The sequence below is a fragment of the Patella vulgata genome, chromosome 4 (assembly GCF_932274485.2).
Source record: "Patella vulgata chromosome 4, xgPatVulg1.2, whole genome shotgun sequence".
In the NCBI taxonomy this organism is placed as follows: Eukaryota; Metazoa; Mollusca; class Gastropoda; family Patellidae; genus Patella; species Patella vulgata.
The window spans coordinates 20,391,545-20,418,308 of record NC_065882.2 but is presented as its reverse complement, the minus strand read 5'-3'; the positions used below and the strand labels follow the sequence as shown (position 1 = coordinate 20,418,308).

Below are 26,764 nucleotides of genomic sequence, written 5' to 3'. Positions count from 1 at the left end.
AATTTGTAATATGCGCAGTTGCCGAGAAATGGGCAATTTTGCATGAGTCACTTTTTACGCTAGTTTGCCTGTAAAAGAGTCAATTATTATTCGATTTTCATAAAAGTGACACCATTTGATGTGTAATGTCAATTTCAACTAGGTCAAACCAAATTAACCCTTTCAATATCACCGGAAATGACGTAATTTGGGCAAAAATTGTATTTATAGCCTTCGAAACCAGTAATTTATTCAAATGAGTCATATTTGTTATTTGTTTAAAATTTTGATATTTGATTCAAATCAACTATTACAATGACCCCTTACGATCATATAGATATCACAAAATGGTTTCTAACTTGTTCAGTTGCGGAGAAATAAGCAATTTTCAACAGGTCACTTTTTAAGGTTTTTTGTCAATAAAAGTCTCAATTATTATTCGATTTTCATGAAATTTTCACTGTGTGATACATAATGCCATTTACGATTTCATACAAGTAATTTCAGATTTTCATTATCACCGGAAGTAACGTCATTTTGGCAAAAACTGTATTTTTAGCCTTCAAAACAGATATTTTATTCAAATGAATCAGATTTGTAATGTTTTTAAAATTATGATATTTGATTCCAATCAACAAATAGAATGAACTCCTTCGATCATACAGATACCTCAAAATGGTTTCTAACTTGTACGGTTGCAGAGAAATAGGCGATTTTCTACAAGTCATTTTTCAAGGTTTTTGGTCTATAAAGGTGGCAATTATTATAGGATTTACATAAAATTTTCACCATGTGATGATGCTATTTCTGATTTCATAAACCAATTTAACATTTTCATTATCACCGGAAGTAATGTAATTTTGACAGGATCACTGACATGTAGCAAATGAATTGATTGCTGGATTTGGTTGTTTCTGCGTCCATTTTATTTCATGTGTGCAATGCTTATGTGGAAACCTGTTTAACGGTTTCATTGGTACCGGAAGTGACATAAGTTCAAGGGTAACGTGGCACCGGTGAAACCCGTCATTACTGCTTCGCAGTTCTAGTTCTTATTATTATTATTCTTCTTTTGTTTTGAGTAGATCTCAGCAACTGATTGTCGGATCGTTACGATTTCTTCGGTTTTATCGGAAAAGTGGGTGTGACTTAGAGGATAAAGCTATTTTGAACGTTCTGCGACAATGCGAAATGTCCGAAATCACCGAAGCTATCGTTTTTAGAAATATTGCAGTAATTTTAACAATAATCATTGGATTTTAACTTTCGATGCATTTTGGCATAGCCGGAGACGGGGCACATAGCTACGCTACTTTTGATTTTTGATTTTCGGCAAATCTTCGCAGATATTAGGCGCTAAATTTTGAAAATTTAAATTTTTACAAAAAACTTTTTTATTTATGAATATTTTTTAATCGTGTTTTACACAAATATAACGAGTCCTCTGACTTGGGCAAAAATGTGAAAATTTTTTGTCTCGGTAATTTTCCTTGGCCCCCATTGGCTAATTCAGTTTTTCAGTCCTAGATTAATTATTTATTGTTCGATTTGTATAAAACAAAGTTCATATGCCCCGTTGTCTCAATTGTCATTTTTTTTGTTACCAATAGTGTTATCTGTCGGCACCGGAAGTGGCGTAAATTGACAAAAAACTACAATTTTGACAGTTAGGTACCATTTTTCGAAAGCAAATATTATTTTTTTCAAATCTGGTATAACTGAAATTGTGCGCCCTTTAAAGGCGCACAAAATGTTGGGACCATTTTTTTTAATTTCGATTCCGTTTTCGGGCTATTTCGATTAAAAGGTGAAAAAAGGTGTAAAATTAAGCTATTTACAACCCATCCAGCGTTTTCATATTTTAAAATATTACTTCGTAACTTTCATAAACTCGTAGCAATAATCTATACGGAGAGAATGTATGTGAAAATTAATTTGTAATATGCGCAGTTGCCGAGAAATGGGCAATTTTGCATGAGTCACTTTTTACGCTAGTTTGCCTGTAAAAGAGTCAATTATTATTCGATTTTCATAAAAGTGACACCATTTGATGTGTAATGTCAATTTTAACTAGGTCAAACCAATTTAACATTTTCAATATCACCGGAAATGACGTAATTTGGGCAAAAATTGTATTTATAGCCTTCGAAACCAGTAATTTATTCAAATGAGTCATATTTGTTATTTGTTTAAAATTTTGATATTTGATTCAAATCAACTAATACAATGAACCCTTACGATCATATAGATATCACAAAATGGTTTCTAACTTGTTCAGTTGCGGAGAAATAGGCAATTTTCAACAGGTCACTTTTTAAGGTTTTTTTGTCAATAAAAGTGTCAATTATTATTCGATTTTCATGAAATTTTCACTGTGTGATACATAATGCCATTTACGATATCATACAAGTAATTTAAGATTTTCATTATCACCGGAAGTAACGTCATTTTGGCAAAAACTGTATTTTTAGCCTTCAAAACAGATATTTTATTCAAATGAATCAGATTTGTAATGTTTTTAAAATTATGATATTTGATTCCAATCAACAAATAGAATGAACTCATTCGATCATACAGATACCTCAAAATGGTTTCTAACTTGTACGGTTGCAGAGAAATAGGCGATTTTCTACAAGTCATTTTTCAAGGTTTTTGGTCTATAAAGGTGGCAATTATTATAGGATTTACATAAAATTTTCACCATGTGATGATGCTATTTCTGATTTCATAAACCAATTTAACATTTTCATTATCACCGGAAGTAATCTAATTTTGACAGGATCACTGACATGTAGCAAATGAATTGATTGCTGGATTTGGTTGTTTCTGCGTCCATTTTATTTCATGTGTGCAATGCTTATGTGGAAACCTGTTTAACGGTTTCATTGGTACCGGAAGTGACATAAGTTCAAGGGTAACGTGGCACCGGTGAAACCCGTCATTACTGCTTCGCAGTTCTAGTTCTTATTATTATTATTCTTCTTTTGTTTTGAGTAGATCTCAGCAACTGATTGTCGGATCGTTACGATTTCTTCGGTTTTATCGGAAAAGTGGGTGTGACTTAGAGGATAAAGCTATTTTGAACGTTCTGCGACAATGCGAAATGTCCGAAATCACCGAAGCTATCGTTTTTAGAAATATTGCAGTAATTTTAACAATAATCATTGGATTTTAACTTTCGATGCATTTTGGCATAGCCGGAGACGGGGCACATAGCTACGCTACTTTTGATTTTTGATTTTCGGCAAATCTTCGCAGATATTAGGCGCTAAATTTAGAAAATTTAAATTTTTACAAAAAACTTTTTTATTTATAAATATTTTTTAATCGTGTTTTACACAAATATAACGAGTCCTCTGACTTGGGCAAAAATGTGAAAATTTTTTGTCTCGGTAATTTTCCTTGGCCCCCATTGGCTAATTCAGTTTTTCAGTCCTAGATTAATTATTTATTGTTCGATTTGTATAAAACAAAGTTCATATGCCCCGTTGTCTCAATTGTCATTTTTTTTGTTACCAATAGTGTTATCTGTCGGCACCGGAAGTGGCGTAAATTGACAAAAAACTACAATTTTGACAGTTAGGTACCATTTTTCGAAAGCAAATATTATTTTTTTCAAATCTGGTATAACTGAAATTGTGCGCCCTTTAAAGGCGCACAAAATGTTGGGACCATTTTTTTTAATTTCGATTCCGTTTTCGGGCTATTTCGATTAAAAGGTGAAAAAAGGTGTAAAATTAAGCTATTTACAACCCATTCAGCGTTTTCATATTTTAAAATATTACTTCGTAACTTTCATAAACTCGTAGCAATAATCTATACGGAGAGAATGTATGTGAAAATTAATTTGTAATATGCGCAGTTGCCGAGAAATGGGCAATTTTGCATGAGTCACTTTTTACGCTAGTTTGCCTGTAAAAGAGTCAATTATTATTCGATTTTCATAAAAGTGACACCATTTGATGTGTAATGTCAATTTTAACTAGGTCAAACCAATTTAACATTTTCAATATCACCGGAAATGACGTAATTTGGGCAAAAATTGTATTTATAGCCTTCGAAACCAGTAATTTATTCAAATGAGTCATATTTGTTATTTGTTTAAAATTTTGATATTTGATTCAAATCAACTAATACAATGAACCCTTACGATCATATAGATATCACAAAATGGTTTCTAACTTGTTCAGTTGCGGAGAAATAGGCAATTTTCAACAGGTCACTTTTTAAGGTTTTTTTGTCAAAAAAAGTGTCAATTATTATTCGATTTTCATGAAATTTTCACTGTGTGATACATAATGCCATTTACGATATCATACAAGTAATTTAAGATTTTCATTATCACCGGACGTAACGTCATTTTGGCAAAAACTGTATTTTTAGCCTTCAAAACAGATATTTTATTCAAATGAATCAGATTTGTAATGTTTTTAAAATTATGATATTTGATTCCAATCAACAAATAGAATGAACTCATTCGATCATACAGATACCTCAAAATGGTTTCTAACTTGTACGGTTGCAGAGAAATAGGCGATTTTCTACAAGTCATTTTTCAAGGTTTTTGGTCTATAAAGGTGGCAATTATTATAGGATTTACATAAAATTTTCAACATGTGATGATGCTATTTCTGATTTCATAAACCAATTTAACATTTTCATTATCACCGGAAGTAATGTAATTTTGACAGGATCACTGACATGTAGCAAATGAATTGATTGCTGGATTTGGTTGTTTCTGCGTCCATTTTATTTCATGTGTGCAATGCTTATGTGGAAACCTGTTTAACGGTTTCATTGGTACCGGAAGTGACATAAGTTCAAGGGTAACGTGGCACCGGTGAAACCCGTCATTACTGCTTCGCAGTTCTAGTTAGGGTTTCACACTGCGAAGCTTGTGTGAAACACTATTGTTTTTGTTAAAATTATTATTCTTATTAGGGTTTCACACTGCGAAGCTTGTGTGAAACACTATTGTTTTTGTTAAAATTATTATTAGGGTTTCACACTGCGAAGCTTGTGTGAAACACTATTGTTTTTGTTAAAATTATTATTAGGGTTTCACACTGCGAAGCTTGTGTGAAACACTATTGTTTTTGTTAAAATTATTATTCTTATTATTATTATTCTTCTTTTGTTTTGAGTAGATCTCAGCAACTGATTGTCGGATCGTTACGATTTCTTCGGTTTTATCGGAAAAGTGGGTGTGACTTAGAGGATAAAGCTATTTTGAACGTTCTGCGACAATGCGAAATGTCCGAAATCACCGAAGCTATCGTTTTTAGAAATATTGCAGTAATTTTAACAATAATCATTGGATTTTAACTTTCGATGCATTTTGGCATAGCCGGAGACGGGGCACATAGCTACGCTACTTTTGATTTTTGATTTTCGGCAAATCTTCGCAGATATTAGGCGCTAAATTTAGAAAATTTAAATTTTTACAAAAAACTTTTTTATTTATGAATATTTTTTAATCGTGTTTTACACAAATATAACGAGTCCTCTGACTTGGGCAAAAATGTGAAAATTTTTTATCTCGGTAATTTTCCTTGGCCCCCATTGGCTAATTCAGTTTTTCAGTCCTAGATTAATTATTTATTGTTCGATTTGTATAAAACAAAGTTCATATGCCCCGTTGTCTCAATTGTCATTTTTTTTGTTACCAATAGTGTTATCTGTCGGCACCGGAAGTGGCGTAAATTGACAAAAAACTACAATTTTGACAGTTAGGTACCATTTTTCGAAAGCAAATATTATTTTTTTCAAATCTGGTATAACTGAAATTGTGCGCCCTTTAAAGGCGCACAAAATGTTGGGACCATTTTTTTTAATTTCGATTCCGTTTTCGGGCTATTTCGATTAAAAGGTGAAAAAAGGTGTAAAATTAAGCTATTTACAACCCATTCAGCGTTTTCATATTTTAAAATATTACTTCGTAACTTTCATAAACTCGTAGCAATAATCTATACGGAGAGAATGTATGTGAAAATTAATTTGTAATATGCGCAGTTGCCGAGAAATGGGCAATTTTGCATGAGTCACTTTTTACGCTAGTTTGCCTGTAAAAGAGTCAATTATTATTCGATTTTCATAAAAGTGACACCATTTGATGTGTAATGTCAATTTTAACTAGGTCAAACCAATTTAACATTTTCAATATCACCGGAAATGACGTAATTTGGGCAAAAATTGTATTTATAGCCTTCGAAACCAGTAATTTATTCAAATGAGTCATATTTGTTATTTGTTTAAAATTTTGATATTTGATTCAAATCAACTAATACAATGAACCCTTACGATCATATAGATATCACAAAATGGTTTCTAACTTGTTCAGTTGCGGAGAAATAGGCAATTTTCAACAGGTCACTTTTTAAGGTTTTTTTGTCAAAAAAAGTGTCAATTATTATTCGATTTTCATGAAATTTTCACTGTGTGATACATAATGCCATTTACGATATCATACAAGTAATTTAAGATTTTCATTATCACCGGAAGTAACGTCATTTTGGCAAAAACTGTATTTTTAGCCTTCAAAACAGATATTTTATTCAAATGAATCAGATTTGTAATGTTTTTAAAATTATGATATTTGATTCCAATCAACAAATAGAATGAACTCATTCGATCATACAGATACCTCAAAATGGTTTCTAACTTGTACGGTTGCAGAGAAATAGGCGATTTTCTACAAGTCATTTTTCAAGGTTTTTGGTCTATAAAGGTGGCAATTATTATAGGATTTACATAAAATTTTCAACATGTGATGATGCTATTTCTGATTTCATAAACCAATTTAACATTTTCATTATCACCGGAAGTAATGTAATTTTGACAGGATCACTGACATGTAGCAAATGAATTGATTGCTGGATTTGGTTGTTTCTGCGTCCATTTTATTTCATGTGTGCAATGCTTATGTGGAAACCTGTTTAACGGTTTCATTGGTACCGGAAGTGACATAAGTTCAAGGGTAACGTGGCACCGGTGAAACCCGTCATTACTGCTTCGCAGTTCTAGTTCTTATTATTATTATTATTCTTCTTTTGTTTTGAGTAGATCTCAGCAACTACTTGTCGCATCGTTACGATTTCTTCGGTTTTACTGGGAAAGTGGGTGTGACTTAGAGGATAAAGCTATTTTGAACGTTCTGCGACAATGCGAAATGTCCGAAATCACCGAAGTTATCGTTTTTACAAATATTGCGGTAATTTTAACAATAATCATGGGATTTTAACTTTCGATACATTTTGGCATAGCTGGAGACAGGGCACATAGCTGCGCTACTTTTGATTTTTGATTTTCGGCAAATCTTCGCAGATATTAGGCGCTAAATTTAGAAAATTTAAATTTTTACAAAAAACTTTTTTATTTATGAATATTTTTTAGTCGTGTTTTACACAAATATAACGAGCCCTCTGACTTGGGCAAAAATGTGAAAATTTTTTGTCTCGGTAATTTTCCTTGGCCCCCATTGGTTAATTCAGTTTTTCAGTCCTAGATTAATTATTTATTGTTCGATTTGTATAAAACAAAGTTCATATGCTCCGTTGTCTCAATTGTCATTTTTTTTGTTACCAATAGTGTTATCTGTCGGCACCGGAAGTGGCGTAAATTGACAAAAAACTACAATTTTGACAGTTAGGTACCATTTTTCGAAAGCAAATATTATTGTTTTCAAATCTGGTATAACTGAAATTGTGCGCCCTTTAAAGGCGCACAAAATGTTGGGACCAGTTTTTTTAATTTCGATTCCGTTTTCGGGCTATTTCGATTAAAAGGTGAAAAAAGGTGTAAAATTAAGCTATTTACAACCCATCCAGCGTTTTCATATTTTAAAATATTACTTCGTAACTTTCATAAACTCGTAGCAATAATCTATACGGAGAGAATGTATGTGAAAATTAATTTGTAATATGCGCAGTTGCCGAGAAATGGGCAATTTTGCATGAGTCACTTTTTACGCTAGTTTGCCTGTAAAAGAGTCAATTATTATTCGATTTTCATAAAAGTGACACCATTTGATGTGTAATGTCAATTTTAACTAGGTCAAACCAAATTAACCCTTTCAATATCACCGGAAATGACGTAATTTGGGCAAAAATTGTATTTATAGCCTTCGAAACCAGTAATTTATTCAAATGAGTCATATTTGTTATTTGTTTAAAATTTTGATATTTGATTCAAATCAACTAATACAATGACCCCTTACGATCATATAGATATCACAAAATGGTTTCTAACTTGTTCAGTTGCGGAGAAATAAGCAATTTTCAACAGGTCACTTTTTAAGGTTTTTTGTCAATAAAAGTCTCAATTATTATTCGATTTTCATGAAATTTTCACTGTGTGATACATAATGCCATTTACGATTTCATACAAGTAATTTCAGATTTTCATTATCACCGGAAGTAACGTCATTTTGGCAAAAACTGTATTTTTAGCCTTCAAAACAGATATTTTATTCAAATGAATCAGATTTGTAATGTTTTTAAAATTATGATATTTGATTCCAATCAACAAATAGAATGAACTCCTTCGATCATACAGATACCTCAAAATGGTTTCTAACTTGTACGGTTGCAGAGAAATAGGCGATTTTCTACAAGTCATTTTTCAAGGTTTTTGGTCTATAAAGGTGGCAATTATTATAGGATTTACATAAAATTTTCACCATGTGATCATGCTATTTCTGATTTCATAAACCAATTTAACATTTTCATTATCACCGGAAGTAATGTAATTTTGACAGGATCACTGACATGTAGCAAATGAATTGATTGCTGGATTTGGTTGTTTCTGCGTCCATTTTATTTCATGTGTGCAATGCTTATGTGGAAACCTGTTTAACGGTTTCATTGGTACCGGAAGTGACATAAGTTCAAGGGTAACGTGGCACCGGTGAAACCCGTCATTACTGCTTCGCAGTTCTAGTTATTATTATTATTCTTCTTTTGTTTTGAGTAGATCTCAGCAACTACTTGTCGCATCGTTACGATTTCTTCGGTTTTACTGGGAAAGTGGGTGTGACTTAGAGGATAAAGCTATTTTGAACGTTCTGCGACAATGCGAAATGTCCGAAATCACCGAAGTTATCGTTTTTACAAATATTGCGGTAATTTTAACAATAATCATGGGATTTTAACTTTCGATACATTTTGGCATAGCTGGAGACAGGGCACATAGCTACGCTACTTTTGATTTATAATTTTCGGCAAATCTTCGCAGATATTAGGCGCTAAATTTAGAAAATTTAAATTTTTACAAAAAACTTTTTTATTTATGAATATTTTTTGGTCGTGTTTTACACAAATATAACGAGTCCTCTGACTTGGGCAAAAATGTGAAAAAATTTTGTCTCGGTAATTTTCCTTGGCCCCCATTGGCTAATTCAGTTTTTCAGTCCTAGATTAATTATTTATTGTTCGATTTGTATAAAACAAAGTTCATATGCTCCGTTGTCTCAATTGCCATTTTTTTTGTTACCAATAGTGTTATCTGTCGGCACCGGAAGTGGCGTAAATTGACAAAAAACTACAATTTTGACAGTTAGGTACCATTTTTCGAAAGCAAATTTTTTTTTTTTCAAATCTGGTATAACTGAAATTGTGCGCTCTTTAAAGGCGCACAAAATGTTGGGACCAGTTTTTTTAATTTCGATTCCGTTTTCGGGCTATTTCGATTAAAAGGTGAAAAAAGGTGTAAAATTAAGCTATTTACAACCCATCCAGCGTTTTCATATTTTAAAATATTACTTCGTAACTTTCATAAACTCGTAGCAATAATCTATACGGAGAGAATGTATGTGAAAATTAATTTGTAATATGCGCAGTTGCCGAGAAATGGGCAATTTTGCATGAGTCACTTTTTACGCTAGTTTGCCTGTAAAAGAGTCAATTATTATTCGATTTTCATAAAAGTGACACCATTTGATGTGTAATGTCAATTTTAACTAGGTCAAACCAATTTAACATTTTCAATATCACCGGAAATGACGTAATTTGGGCAAAAATTGTATTTATAGCCTTCGAAACCAGTAATTTATTCAAATGAGTCATATTTGTTATTTGTTTAAAATTGTGATATTTGATTCAAATCAACTAATACAATGAACCCTTACGATCATATAGATATCACAAAATGGTTTCTAACTTGTTCAGTTGCGGAGAAATAGGCAATTTTCAACAGGTCACTTTTTAAGGTTTTTTGTCAATAAAAGTGTCAATTATTATTCGATTTTCATGAAATTTTCACTGTGTGATACATAATGCCATTTACGATTTCATACAAGTAATTTAAGATTTTCATTATCACCTGAAGTAACGTCATTTTGGCAAAAACTGTATTTTTAGCCTTCAAAACAGATATTTTATTCAAATGAATCAGATTTGTAATGTTTTTAAAATTATGATATTTGATTCCAATCAACAAATAGAATGAACTCATTCGATCATACAGATACCTCAAAATGGTTTCTAACTTGTACGGTTGCAGAGAAATAGGCGATTTTCTACAAGTCATTTTTCAAGGTTTTTGGTCTATAAAGGTGGCAATTATTATAGGATTTACATAAAATTTTCACCATGTGATGATGCTATTTCTGATTTCATAAACCAATTTAACATTTTCATTATCACCGGAAGTAATGTAATTTTGACAGGATCACTGACATGTAGCAAATGAATTGATTGCTGGATTTGGTTGTTTCTGCGTCCATTTTATTTCATGTGTGCAATGCTTATGTGGAAACCTGTTTAACGGTTTCATTGGTACCGGAAGTGACATAAGTTCAAGGGTAACGTGGCACCAGTGAAACCCGTCATTACTGCTTCGCAGTTCTAGTTCTTATTATTATTATTATTCTTCTTTTGTTTTGAGTAGATCTCAGCAACTACTTGTCGCATCGTTACGATTTCTTCGGTTTTACTGGGAAAGTGGGTGTGACTTAGAGGATAAAGCTATTTTGAACGTTCTGCGACAATGCGAAATGTCCGAAATCACCGAAGTTATCGTTTTTACAAATATTGCGGTAATTTTAACAATAATCATGGGATTTTAACTTTCGATACATTTTGGCATAGCTGGAGACAGGGCACATAGCTGTGCTACTTTCGATTTTTGATTTTCAGCAAAAATTCGAAGATATTAGGCGCCAAATTTCGGAAATTTAAAATTTTACAAAAAACTTTTTTATTGATGAATATTTTTTACTCGTGTTGTGCACAGAATTAAAGAGTCATCTGACTTGCGCAAAAATGTTAAAATTTTTTGTCTCAGTAATTTTCCTTGGCCTCCATTGGCTAATTCAGTTTTTCAGTCCTAGCTTAATTTTTTATTGTTCGATTTGTATAAAACAAAGTTCATATGCTTCGTTGTCTCAATTGTCATTTTTTTTATTACCAAAAGTGTTATCTGTCGGCACCGGAAGTGGCATAATTTTACCAAAAACTACAATTTTGACAGTTAGGTACCATTTTTTGAAAACAAATATTATTTTTTTGAAAAATTATATGACTCAAAGAGTGTGTCCTTTAAAGGCGCAAAAAATGTCGGAAGCAGTTTTTTTAATTTCTTTTTCATTTTCTAGCAAATTGGATTAAGAGGTGAAAAAAGGCGTAAAATTGACCTATTTACAACTCATTCAGGCTTTTCAGATTTTAAAATATTTTTACGTAACTTTTATAAACTTGTAGCTATAATCCATACGAAGAGAATGTATGTGAAAATTAGTTTGTAATATAAGCAGTTGCCGAGAAATAGGCAATTTTGCATGAGTCACTTTTCACGTAATTTTGGCTGTAAAAGAATCAATTATTATTCGATTTTCAATTTTCTTTCGCCATTGGATGCCTAATGCCATAGTGGACTATGTCAAACCATTTTACCCCTTGCGCTGCCACCGGAAATGACGTCATTTGCTCAAAACTTAAATTTTAGCCTTCAAAAAACAATATTTTATTCAAATGATTCGTATTTGTTATTTTTTTCAAATTATGATATTTGATTCTATTGATCAAATAGATTGAACCCATACGATCATACAGATACCACAAAATGGTTTCTAACTTGTACGGTTGCAGAGAAATGGGCGATTTTCCTTAAGTCACTTTTCAAGGTTTTTGGTCTATAAAAGTGTCAGTTATTATTCGATTTTCATAAAATTTTCACCATATGATATCTTGTGTCATTTATGATTTCATAGAACTAATTTAACATTTTCATTATCACCGGAAGTAACGTCATTTTGGCAAAAACTGTATTTTTAGCCTTCAAAACAGATATTTTTTTCAAATGAGTCTTATTTGTATTGTTTTTAAAATTATGATATTTGATTCCAATCAGCAAATAGATTGAACCCATACGATCATACAGATACCAGAAAATGGTTTCTAACTTGTACGGTTGCAGAGAAATAGGCGATTTTCTACAAGTCACTTTTCAAGGTTTTTGGTCTATAAAAGTGGCAATTGTTATTCGATTTACATACAATTTTCACCATGTGATGCCCTATGTCATTTCTGATTTCATAAAAGTAATTGAACATTTTCATTATCACCGGAAGTACAGTACACTTACATGTAACAAATGTATAAAATGAATTGATATTGCTGGATTTTGTTGATTCGGCGTCCATTTTATTTGATGTGTGCAATGCTTATGTGGAAACCTGTTTAATGGTTTCATTGGTACGGGAAGTAACATGTTTAGGGTAAAGTGGCACCGGTGAAACCCGTCTTTACTGCATCGCAGTAATTTTAACAATAATCATTGGATTTTAACTTTCGATGCATTTTGGCATAGCCGGAGACGGGGCACATAGCTACGCTACTTTTGATTTTTGATTTTCGGCAAATCTTCGCAGATATTAGGCGCTAAATTTAGAAAATTTAAATTTTTACAAAAAACTTTTTTATTTATGAATATTTTTTAATCGTGTTTTACACAAATATAACGAGTCCTCTGACTTGGGCAAAAATGTGAAAATTTTTTGTCTCGGTAATTTTCCTTGGCCCCCATTGGCTAATTCAGTTTTTCAGTCCTAGATTAATTATTTATTGTTCGATTTGTATAAAACAAAGTTCATATGCCCCGTTGTCTCAATTGTCATTTTTTTTGTTACCAATAGTGTTATCTGTCGGCACCGGAAGTGGCGTAAATTGACAAAAAACTACAATTTTGACAGTTAGGTACCATTTTTCGAAAGCAAATATTATTTTTTTCAAATCTGGTATAACTGAAATTGTGCGCCTTTTAAAGGCGCACAAAATGTTGGGACCATGTTTTTTAATTTCGATTCCGTTTTCGGGCTATTTCGATTAAAAGGTGAAAAAAGGTGTAAAATTAAGCTATTTACAACCCATCCAGCGTTTTCATATTTTAAAATATTACTTCGTAACTTTCATAAACTCGTAGCAATAATCTATACGGAGAGAATGTATGTGAAAATTAATTTGTAATATGCGCAGTTGCCGAGAAATGGGCAATTTTGCATGAGTCACTTTTTACGCTAGTTTGCCTGTAAAAGAGTCAATTATTATTCGATTTTCATAAAAGTGACACCATTTGATGTGTAATGTCAATTTTAACTAGGTCAAACCAATTTAACATTTTCAATATCACCGGAAATGACGTAATTTGGGCAAAAATTGTATTTATAGCCTTCGAAACCAGTAATTTATTCAAATGAGTCATATTTGTTATTTGTTTAAAATTTTGATATTTGATTCAAATCAACTAATACAATGAACCCTTACGATCATATAGATATCACAAAATGGTTTCTAACTTGTTCAGTTGCGGAGAAATAGGCAATTTTCAACAGGTCACTTTTTAAGGTTTTTTTGTCAATAAAAGTGTCAATTATTATTCGATTTTCATGAAATTTTCACTGTGTGATACATAATGCCATTTACGATTTCATACAAGTAATTTAAGATTTTCATTATCACCGGAAGTAACGTCATTTTGGCAAAAACTGTATTTTTAGCCTTCAAAACAGATATTTTATTCAAATGAATCAGATTTGTAATGTTTTTAAAATTATGATATTTGATTCCAATCAACAAATAGAATGAACTCATTCGATCATACAGATACCTCAAAATGGTTTCTAACTTGTACGGTTGCAGAGAAATAGGCGATTTTCTACAAGTCATTTTTCAAGGTTTTTGGTCTATAAAGGTGGCAATTATTATAGGATTTACATAAAATTTTCAACATGTGATGATGCTATTTCTGATTTCATAAACCAATTTAACATTTTCATTATCACCGGAAGTAATGTAATTTTGACAGGATCACTGACATGTAGCAAATGAATTGGTTGCTGGATTTGGTTGTTTCTGTGTCCATTTTATTTCATGTGTGCAATGCTTATGTGGAAACCTGTTTAACGGTTTCATTGGTACCGGAAGTGACATAAGTTCAAGGGTAACGTGGCACCGGTGAAACCCGTCATTACTGCTTCGCAGTTCTAGTTCTTCTTTTGTTTTGAGTAGATCTCAGCAACTGATTGTCGGATCGTTACGATTTCTTCGGTTTTATCGGAAAAGTGGGTGTGACTTAGAGGATAAAGCTATTTTGAACGTTCTGCGACAATGCGAAATGTCCGAAATCACCGAAGCTATCGTTTTTAGAAATATTGCAGTAATTTTAACAATAATCATTGGATTTTAACTTTCGATGCATTTTGGCATAGCCGGAGACGGGGCACATAGCTACGCTACTTTTGATTTTTGATTTTCGGCAAATCTTCGCAGATATTAGGCGCTAAATTTAGAAAATTTAAATTTTTACAAAAAACTTTTTTATTTATGAATATTTTTTAATCGTGTTTTACACAAATATAACGAGTCCTCTGACTTGGGCAAAAATGTGAAAAATTTTTGTCTCGGTAATTTTCCTTGGCCCCCATTGGCTAATTCAGTTTTTCAGTCCTAGATTAATTATTTATTGTTCGATTTGTATAAAACAAAGTTCATATGCCCCGTTGTCTCAATTGTCATTTTTTTTGTTACCAATAGTGTTATCTGTCGGCACCGGAAGTGGCGTAAATTGACAAAAAACTACAATTTTGACAGTTAGGTACCATTTTTCGAAAGCAAATATTATTTTGTTCAAATCTGGTATAACTGAAATTGTGCGCCCTTTAAAGGCGCACAAAATGTTGGGACCATTTTTTTTAATTTCGATTCCGTTTTCGGGCTATTTCGATTAAAAGGTGAAAAAAGGTGTAAAATTAAGCTATTTACAACCCATTCAGCGTTTTCATATTTTAAAATATTACTTCGTAACTTTCATAAACTCGTAGCAATAATCTATACGCTGAGAATGTATGTGAAAATTAATTTGTAATATGCGCAGTTGCCGAGAAATGGGCAATTTTGCATGAGTCACTTTTTACGCTAGTTTGCCTGTAAAAGAGTCAATTATTATTCGATTTTCATAAAAGTGACACCATTTGATGTGTAATGTCAATTTTAACTAGGTCAAACCAATTTAACATTTTCAATATCACCGGAAATGACGTAATTTGGGCAAAAATTGTATTTATAGCCTTCGAAACCAGTAATTTATTCAAATGAGTCATATTTGTTATTTGTTTAAAATTTTGATATTTGATTCAAATCAACTAATACAATGAACCCTTACGATCATATAGATATCACAAAATGGTTTCTAACTTGTTCAGTTGCGGAGAAATAGGCAATTTTCAACAGGTCACTTTTTAAGGTTTTTTTGTCAAAAAAAGTGTCAATTATTATTCGATTTTCATGAAATTTTCACTGTGTGATACATAATGCCATTTACGATATCATACAAGTAATTTAAGATTTTCATTATCACCGGAAGTAACGTCATTTTGGCAAAAACTGTATTTTTAGCCTTCAAAACAGATATTTTATTCAAATGAATCAGATTTGTAATGTTTTTAAAATTATGATATTTGATTCCAATCAACAAATAGAATGAACTCATTCGATCATACAGATACCTCAAAATGGTTTCTAACTTGTACGGTTGCAGAGAAATAGGCGATTTTCTACAAGTCATTTTTCAAGGTTTTTGGTCTATAAAGGTGGCAATTATTATAGGATTTACATAAAATTTTCAACATGTGATGATGCTATTTCTGATTTCATAAACCAATTTAACATTTTCATTATCACCGGAAGTAATGTAATTTTGACAGGATCACTGACATGTAGCAAATGAATTGATTGCTGGATTTGGTTGTTTCTGCGTCCATTTTATTTCATGTGTGCAATGCTTATGTGGAAACCTGTTTAACGGTTTCATTGGTACCGGAAGTGACATAAGTTCAAGGGTAACGTGGCACCGGTGAAACCCGTCATTACTGCTTCGCAGTTCTAGTTCTTCTTTTGTTTTGAGTAGATCTCAGCAACTGATTGTCGGATCGTTACGATTTCTTCGGTTTTATCGGAAAAGTGGGTGTGACTTAGAGGATAAAGCTATTTTGAACGTTCTGCGACAATGCGAAATGTCCGAAATCACCGAAGCTATCGTTTTTAGAAATATTGCAGTAATTTTAACAATAATCATTGAATTTAAACTTTCGATGCATTTTGGCATAGCCGGAGACGGGGCACATAGCTACGCTACTTTTGATTTTTGATTTTCGGCAAATCTTCGCAGATATTAGGCGCTAAATTTAGAAAATTTAAATTTTTACAAAAAACTTTTTTATTTATGAATATTTTTTAATCGTGTTTTACACAAATATAACGAGTCCTCTGACTTGGGCAAAAATGTGAAAATTTTTTGTCTCGGTAATTTTCCTTGGCCCCCATTGGCTAATTCAGTTTTTCAGTCCTAGATTAATTATTTATTGTTCGATTTGTATAAAACAAAATTCATATGCCCCGTTGTCTCAATTGTCATTTTTTTTGTTACCAATAGTGTTATCTGTCGGCACCGGAAGTGGCGTAAATTGACAAAAAACTACAATTTTGACAGTTAGGTACCATTTTTCGAAAGCAAATATTATTTTTTTCAAATCTGGTATAACTGAAATTGTGCGCCCTTTAAAGGCGCACAAAATGTTGGGACCATTTTTTTTAATTTCGATTCCGTTTTCGGGCTATTTCGATTAAAAGGTGAAAAAAGGTGTAAAATTAAGCTATTTACAACCCATTCAGCGTTTTCATATTTTAAAATATTACTTCGTAACTTTCATAAACTCGTAGCAATAATCTATACGGAGAGAATGTATGTGAAAATTAATTTGTAATATGCGCAGTTGCCGAGAAATGGGCAATTTTGCATGAGTCACTTTTTACGCTAGTTTGCCTGTAAAAGAGTCAATTATTATTCGATTTTCATAAAAGTGACACCATTTGATGTGTAATGTCAATTTTAACTAGGTCAAACCAATTTAACATTTTCAATATCACCGGAAATGACGTAATTTGGGCAAAAATTGTATTTATAGCCTTCGAAACCAGTAATTTATTCAAATGAGTCATATTTGTTATTTGTTTAAAATTTTGATATTTGATTCAAATCAACTAATACAATGAACCCTTACGATCATATAGATATCACAAAATGGTTTCTAACTTGTTCAGTTGCGGAGAAATAGGCAATTTTCAACAGGTCACTTTTTAAGGTTTTTTTGTCAAAAAAAGTGTCAATTATTATTCGATTTTCATGAAATTTTCACTGTGTGATACATAATGCCATTTACGATATCATACAAGTAATTTAAGATTTTCATTATCACCGGAAGTAACGTCATTTTGGCAAAAACTGTATTTTTAGCCTTCAAAACAGATATTTTATTCAAATGAATCAGATTTGTAATGTTTTTAAAATTATGATATTTGATTCCAATCAACAAATAGAATGAACTCATTCGATCATACAGATACCTCAAAATGGTTTCTAACTTGTACGGTTGCAGAGAAATAGGCGATTTTCTACAAGTCATTTTTCAAGGTTTTTGGTCTATAAAGGTGGCAATTATTATAGGATTTACATAAAATTTTCAACATGTGATGATGCTATTTCTGATTTCATAAACCAATTTAACATTTTCATTATCACCGGAAGTAATGTAATTTTGACAGGATCACTGACATGTAGCAAATGAATTGATTGCTGGATTTGGTTGTTTCTGCGTCCATTTTATTTCATGTGTGCAATGCTTATGTGGAAACCTGTTTAACGGTTTCATTGGTACCGGAAGTGACATAAGTTCAAGGGTAACGTGGCACCGGTGAAACCCGTCATTACTGCTTCGCAGTTCTAGTTATTATTATTATTCTTCTTTTGTTTTGAGTAGATCTCAGCAACTACTTGTCGCATCGTTACGATTTCTTCGGTTTTACTGGGAAAGTGGGTGTGACTTAGAGGATAAAGCTATTTTGAACGTTCTGCGACAATGCGAAATGTCCGAAATCACCGAAGTTATCGTTTTTACAAATATTGCGGTAATTTTAACAATAATCATGGGATTTTAACTTTCGATACATTTTGGCATAGCTGGAGACAGGGCACATAGCTGCGCTACTTTTGATTTTTGATTTTCGGCAAATCTTCGCAGATATTAGGCGCTAAATTTAGAAAATTTAAATTTTTACAAAAAACTTTTTTATTTATGAATATTTTTTAGTCGTGTTTTACACAAATATAACGAGCCCTCTGACTTGGGCAAAAATGTGAAAATTTTTTGTCTCGGTAATTTTCCTTGGCCCCCATTGGCTAATTCAGTTTTTCAGTCCTAGATTAATTATTTATTGTTCGATTTGTATAAAACAAAGTTCATATGCTCCGTTGTCTCAATTGTCATTTTTTTTGTTACCAATAGTGTTATCTGTCGGCACCGGAAGTGGCGTAAATTGACAAAAAACTACAATTTTGACAGTTAGGTACCATTTTTCGAAAGCAAATATTATTGTTTTCAAATCTGGTATAACTGAAATTGTGCGCCCTTTAAAGGCGCACAAAATGTTGGGACCAGTTTTTTTAATTTCGATTCCGTTTTCGGGCTATTTCGATTAAAAGGTGAAAAAAGGTGTAAAATTAAGCTATTTACAACCCATCCAGCGTTTTCATATTTTAAAATATTACTTCGTAACTTTCATAAACTCGTAGCAATAATCTATACGGAGAGAATGTATGTGAAAATTAATTTGTAATATGCGCAGTTGCCGAGAAATGGGCAATTTTGCATGAGTCACTTTTTACGCTAGTTTGCCTGTAAAAGAGTCAATTATTATTCGATTTTCATAAAAGTGACACCATTTGATGTGTAATGTCAATTTTAACTAGGTCAAACCAAATTAACCCTTTCAATATCACCGGAAATGACGTAATTTGGGCAAAAATTGTATTTATAGCCTTCGAAACCAGTAATTTATTCAAATGAGTCATATTTGTTATTTGTTTAAAATTTTGATATTTGATTCAAATCAACTAATACAATGACCCCTTACGATCATATAGATATCACAAAATGGTTTCTAACTTGTTCAGTTGCGGAGAAATAAGCAATTTTCAACAGGTCACTTTTTAAGGTTTTTTGTCAATAAAAGTCTCAATTATTATTCGATTTTCATGAAATTTTCACTGTGTGATACATAATGCCATTTACGATTTCATACAAGTAATTTCAGATTTTCATTATCACCGGAAGTAACGTCATTTTGGCAAAAACTGTATTTTTAGCCTTCAAAACAGATATTTTATTCAAATGAATCAGATTTGTAATGTTTTTAAAATTATGATATTTGATTCCAATCAACAAATAGAATGAACTCCTTCGATCATACAGATACCTCAAAATGGTTTCTAACTTGTACGGTTGCAGAGAAATAGGCGATTTTCTACAAGTCATTTTTCAAGGTTTTTGGTCTATAAAGGTGGCAATTATTATAGGATTTACATAAAATTTTCACCATGTGATCATGCTATTTCTGATTTCATAAACCAATTTAACATTTTCATTATCACCGGAAGTAATGTAATTTTGACAGGATCACTGACATGTAGCAAATGAATTGATTGCTGGATTTGGTTGTTTCTGCGTCCATTTTATTTCATGTGTGCAATGCTTATGTGGAAACCTGTTTAACGGTTTCATTGGTACCGGAAGTGACATAAGTTCAAGGGTAACGTGGCACCGGTGAAACCCGTCATTACTGCTTCGCAGTTCTAGTTCTTATTATTATTATTCTTCTTTTGTTTTGAGTAGATCTCAGCAACTGATTGTCGGATCGTTACGATTTCTTCGGTTTTATCGGAAAAGTGGGTGTGACTTAGAGGATAAAGCTATTTTGAACGTTCTGCGACAATGCGAAATGTCCGAAATCACCGAAGCTATCGTTTTTAGAAATATTGCAGTAATTTTAACAATAATCATTGGATTTTAACTTTCGATGCATTTTGGCATAGCCGGAGACGGGGCACATAGCTACGCTACTTTTGATTTTTGATTTTCGGCAAATCTTCGCAGATATTAGGCGCTAAATTTAGAAAATTTAAATTTTTACAAAAAACTTTTTTATTTATGAATATTTTTTAATCGTGTTTTACACAAATATAACGAGTCCTCTGACTTGGGCAAAAATGTGAAAATTTTTTGTCTCGGTAATTTTCCTTGGCCCCCATTGGCTAATTCAGTTTTTCAGTCCTAGATTAATTATTTATTGTTCGATTTGTATAAAACAAAGTTCATATGCCCCGTTGTCTCAATTGTCATTTTTTTTGTTACCAATAGTGTTATCTGTCGGCACCGGAAGTGGCGTAAATTGACAAAAAACTACAATTTTGACAGTTAGGTACCATTTTTCGAAAGCAAATATTATTTTTTTCAAATCTGGTATAACTGAAATTGTGCGCCTTTTAAAGGCGCACAAAATGTTGGGACCATGTTTTTTAATTTCGATTCCGTTTTCGGGCTATTTCGATTAAAAGGTGAAAAAAGGTGTAAAATTAAGCTATTTACAACCCATCCAGCGTTTTCATATTTTAAAATATTACTTCGTAACTTTCATAAACTCGTAGCAATAATCTATACGGAGAGAATGTATGTGAAAATTAATTTGTAATATGCGCAGTTGCCGAGAAATGGGCAATTTTGCATGAGTCACTTTTTACGCTAGTTTGCCTGTAAAAGAGTCAATTATTATTCGATTTTCATAAAAGTGACACCATTTGATGTGTAATGTCAATTTTAACTAGGTCAAACCAATTTAACATTTTCAATATCACCGGAAATGACGTAATTTGGGCAAAAATTGTATTTATAGCCTTCGAAACCAGTAATTTATTCAAATGAGTCATATTTGTTATTTGTTTAAAATTTTGATATTTGATTCAAATCAACTAATACAATGAACCCTTACGATCATATAGATATCACAAAATGGTTTCTAACTTGTTCAGTTGCGGAGAAATAGGCAATTTTCAACAGGTCACTTTTTAAGGTTTTTTTGTCAATAAAAGTGTCAATTATTATTCGATTTTCATGAAATTTTCACTGTGTGATACATAATGCCATTTACGATTTCATACAAGTAATTTAAGATTTTCATTATCACCGGAAGTAACGTCATTTTGGCAAAAACTGTATTTTTAGCCTTCAAAACAGATATTTTATTCAAATGAATCAGATTTGTAATGTTTTTAAAATTATGATATTTGATTCCAATCAACAAATAGAATGAACTCATTCGATCATACAGATACCTCAAAATGGTTTCTAACTTGTACGGTTGCAGAGAAATAGGCGATTTTCTACAAGTCATTTTTCAAGGTTTTTGGTCTATAAAGGTGGCAATTATTATAGGATTTACATAAAATTTTCAACATGTGATGATGCTATTTCTGATTTCATAAACCAATTTAACATTTTCATTATCACCGGAAGTAATGTAATTTTGACAGGATCACTGACATGTAGCAAATGAATTGGTTGCTGGATTTGGTTGTTTCTGTGTCCATTTTATTTCATGTGTGCAATGCTTATGTGGAAACCTGTTTAACGGTTTCATTGGTACCGGAAGTGACATAAGTTCAAGGGTAACGTGGCACCGGTGAAACCCGTCATTACTGCTTCGCAGTTCTAGTTCTTTTTGAAATTATTAATTTATATATAAATATTAATTATTATATATATATATTTAAAATCCGATTTGTCCATGCGAATGTTCCAGTTTAAATTCAAAATACGATTATTATGTGTATTTCATCTATCAAATAAATTGAAACAAAATGAAATGCTCCTACTGGGCTAATGAAGACGAACATATGCCATACAGTGGGCTACAAGGGAAATTGTGTCCATCCTACCCTTATTTCAACTGTGAAGGGATTTTTTTTACGTGCACGCCAATGTGTACACAGGACCTAGGTTTTTCATCCCATCCGAAAGACTATACGTTGTCTCTTGTCAGGTCCTCCGTCCTGCACCACTGACAAGCGGGAACTATGACGAAAGATTCCAGATTAACATTCCCGGCCAAGGCAGGGAACGAACACGGGTTCGCCATAGCCAACGTCTTAGTCACTGAGCTATCATGGTTACAAAAAACTGAAACAATACGCGTTAAAGATTTAGCGATACATTATCTTTCCATTATTAATAACGCTATAATACACGTACAGGCATGTTGATTCATTTTATATATTAATAGGTAATTACATGATCCATCATTGTCATACGATCACCATTGATTTATTTGTAGAATTCATGTAATAATTCATATTCTACTTACTCTATGTGGATAGGCCAGATGAAAGTTTACTGAAATTGTGGAGCCTGCTAAGAGTGATGTTTTTGGTCCAAGAGCTGAAAATAGATAAAGACACGTTTTGGTAAAACACTAATCTGAGAATAGTCAGACTCAAATGCTTTGAATCTTTCAAAAGACAGAGATACGGATCGAATGCCAAATGCCATTTTATTGGTATTCAATCTAATCTAAAATTATATCCCTATTTCGTTAAGTCTTTATGCCTCTGGTTTTCTACACTACATTTAATATTATATTCAGGAAGCATGCAGTTTGGGCGGCTGGTGTCGACTGCGTTATGCACTAGACTTCGGTGAGTTTATAAATATATCAGTGGACGGTGTCTTGATGTGTTTGAATTGGCTAGTTACTATGTAAATCTATAAACACGAGACAATGGTAAAACTTGTCAGATGTTAAGTAGATTTTAGTCCAGTAAACTATAAAATACGGATCATGAAACGAACGATGACCAAAATTAATTGAAAAAAGTTTAATTCTAATCGGATTGATTGGTATGAGCCCTAGTCTCTTTCTAATTGTAAAAGTATTTATCATAAATTGTAGCAAGCTAAATGTCATGAAATAACAAATCATTTTAGTTTGAATAGGCACTTTCATCAAGAAAGTACACGTAACTAATTTCGTGTTTAAGCCTTAGACCACACGAATTATAGAAAATCCAAATACTCGTCTACTTGAAGTAAGGCATTTTTGATGTAGGTTCGTTGACCTCCTTGTAAATCTGTTAGAAATGTATACGTCTTTAGCTCAGCAATGTATTGGCTGATTTTATTTTTTTTAGTGTGCAATTTAAACAGAACACCAACGATACACCTGTGTAGGTAATTTGCATCAAATGGCAAAAATCTTCAAAGTGCAAGTATGCTTCTTAAATAAAAAATTTTTGCAGTGTCATCTTAGTAAATTCGTAGCTAGGCAACTAACTACACTAGAGAATAAATAATTGATTTCGTTCCCATTAACAACAAGAGAAACAAGATATTAAATATATTGAAGGGGCTTTGTATTTCAATCTGTTAGAAAACTATCTTTTATTAATTTTATTATTTTTTATGTATTGTTATTTGCTTTCGTGCGGTTTAGTCTAATGTAGTACTTGACGAGTAACGGTTACTTACATGGGCATTTACCAATATTGGGTATATTTCACCACCAGATTACCAATCTCTATAATTCAAACAAATATTCTACGAATCGTACGTTGAAGATTAGGGATTACGAGAAACAAACTTAATGTGTGCTGGGCTTGTTTTTCTGTCTGTCTGTCCGTATTTTCGATGTTTTTACGAACTAATCATAAGTAGCATGGTAGCGTTATTGCCCCTGTAACCTTAATCATGTAAACGCGCTACAGTTCAGAGATTTTTATTTTAAACTTGTTGGAATTGCTTGGCATGACGTAAAGTGGAATTCAGACACGTGTATCATTTGTTTGCAGATATAAATAAAATAAAACCAAGTACGAACAATCCAAACCATTAGACAAAATTCGAAGTCCTTTAAAAACGGTATAGGCAAAATAGTGTAATAAGGCAAAATAGTGTAATCAGCATATGGACTGTTCACCGTGTACAAAATACACGACAAACAGTGGTAACAGGTGTCCGGAAGAGTAAACATACCCTGCCTGGTGCCACACCCGCCATAGCTGCATCCAAACTATTAGACGAAATCTCGGCAAAATAACGTGATTGGCCAATGACAGCCTACACCGGTTGTGTTCCAAAAACAAACGATATAGGCAAAATAGTGTAATCTGGCAAAATAGTGTAATCAGCAAATGGACTGCTCACCGTGTACGGCTCCTCTTACAAAAACCTGGTAATCACTACGATATTTACAAAAGTTCGACTTTTGGACTTATTTTATGTCTCCGTGCGTTTTTGCAAAGCAATATTTATATCCGAAAGTTTTTTTTTTTATAAATATGAATATCATATTACAAATTACGATGGACGAAAGCGGTGACCGAGAAATATTGCTAGCACGAAATATTTATACTTGTATTGAATTGATCTAATGCATTGTATGAAGATTAATAAAGTAAAAAACATTTATGAACACCCAACAAAAACCCTAAGGCAAAGGCATTAGTCTTTGTAATAAAGCAGAACTTTTGATCTATTTATGATTTATATCGCTTTTGTCGATGACTTTGGTAATAATATGTTTAAGGCTTGTCTATGGGATAATATTGTAAATGTATAGCATTGTATCGATTTAACCCCTTGACTTACTATTTATGTCACAATATAATGTTAACGTGACGACAACAAAACTTTGAGATAATACAAATCCCTATTTGATCAACCATTTCACCCGAAACATGAAATAGCAAAATAATAATTTCAAGTGGGGTATGCCCAGAAAATTAAAAATATTTTTCTTGCCTAAATCTTTTCTAATAGTTAATAAGACAATGTTTTCCCCGTAATGTTGTTGTGGTCTATTGGAGAATAAAAATTTAATGAAATAGAATGAGTATAGTGTGTTTATACCATAGAGTTAACTATGTTCCATACGGATCTCCAACAATATACTCGTCCATGCAATCATAAGTATACTTGAATATGTTGTGGTCAGTTTAGAGATATTCACCAATAGAGTCGTTCATGAGTAAACTATGTATACGTATTTTTTAGACCAGAAACTGGTTCCCAGGCGCTACTCATCTTGTTGTTGTTTTTGTTGTTGTTTTTGGGGTGACACTCTTCGAAAAAAAGCCAAGGCCCCACCAATCCATGTACGATCGAAATGAAACTTGGCATGCTTGTTCTTTGTACAATTGCGCATCGATCGGCTGACTTCCATTTTTGATTGATATGATGACGTTATATCCAGTTGCTGGTCCATAGTACGTTGGTACTTGTTTTTATACCATCTGAATCTCGAGAGTAATCTCGAATCTTTGACAGTTCGAATTCGATATAAGAGTAGGCCGTAGTACCGATAACCGAGAAAAATTTCCCTCATAGCCAATTAGCCTAGCGTCAAACTGCACGCAGCGATCCATCTACGTCATACTTCGAGATTATGATCACTGCCCTAGTTGCCCGCCATTTAAAACGCTCACGTGATCATTTTGGGGCGGGACTTATCGACTGGACTACTGCTTTGTGTACACAACAGAGTAAAAATAACCCGATCAAGCACGTGTTATGTAAATACATGTCATTGGCAAAATATTATCTTCTGCCACTCCTGTAAAAGCGATATATAATAATATGTGCTAGTGGGTAATATTGCAATACATTCTTTGCCATTGTAAACTGCCTTTAGAGTTTCAATCTGTTTATCTTTCAAAACAAGGTTAGATACTCCTAAATTTGTCTTCGTAAACAAAACCGACTCTGTGAAATTATCTTTCAGGGGCGCCGCCATATTGAATAAGTAGAGGACTATTTTGTGATTCGGCTTTGATTAGTTTGGCATTTTCATACACACAGCGGCTAAATAAACATATTTAATTTCATTCAATATGACAATAGAAGAGAAATAAATACTTCTAAAAATTACTAAAAGCATACTCAGTGTTTTCGACTAAAATCGTCGACGTAGGAATTAAAATGTCGGTTAATTAGCTTCGGGCCTGTTCTCAGGCGGGGCTAGCTGTAGACAGGCAGCCTAAGTTTGGGATGGCCTAGCGTATGTCCGTCTTCATTAGCCCAGTCGGTGCAGAACAATAGGACTTTTAACCGCATTTGATTGCATTTCCATCTGAATCCCAAATAAACAAAAGTAATAGTTTACTGGGCGAACTACCTTCTTTAATTAAACAAAATGTGCCTTACTTTTACCTGTGTCATTAATTTACTGTAAGAGTTTTAATTTCATAGTATTTTATAGCTTACGAGTAACAGTTTCGTAGCAGTATTTCATAGTAGCATAGGAGTAATGATTCAAAGGCAGTATTTTATAACAGCTTAGGAATATTAATTTCATAGTAGTATTTTTATAGTTTTAAAATCAAAATGACGCCACATAATAAAACCACCATTAAA

The 26,764-nt window shown here is 32.5% G+C and overlaps 1 protein-coding gene across 1 annotated transcript in view; it reads right to left on the bottom strand.

The window, feature by feature from the left end:
- Positions 1 to 26,764, bottom strand: part of LOC130010296 (uncharacterized) — a 54,076-nt gene that overhangs the window by 23,750 nt on the left and 3,562 nt on the right. The window contains exon 2 of the mRNA XM_050545940.2: positions 22,722 to 22,795. Coding sequence (XP_050401897.1) covers positions 22,722 to 22,795 — 74 coding nt within the window. The remainder of the gene's footprint in view (positions 1 to 22,721; positions 22,796 to 26,764) is intronic.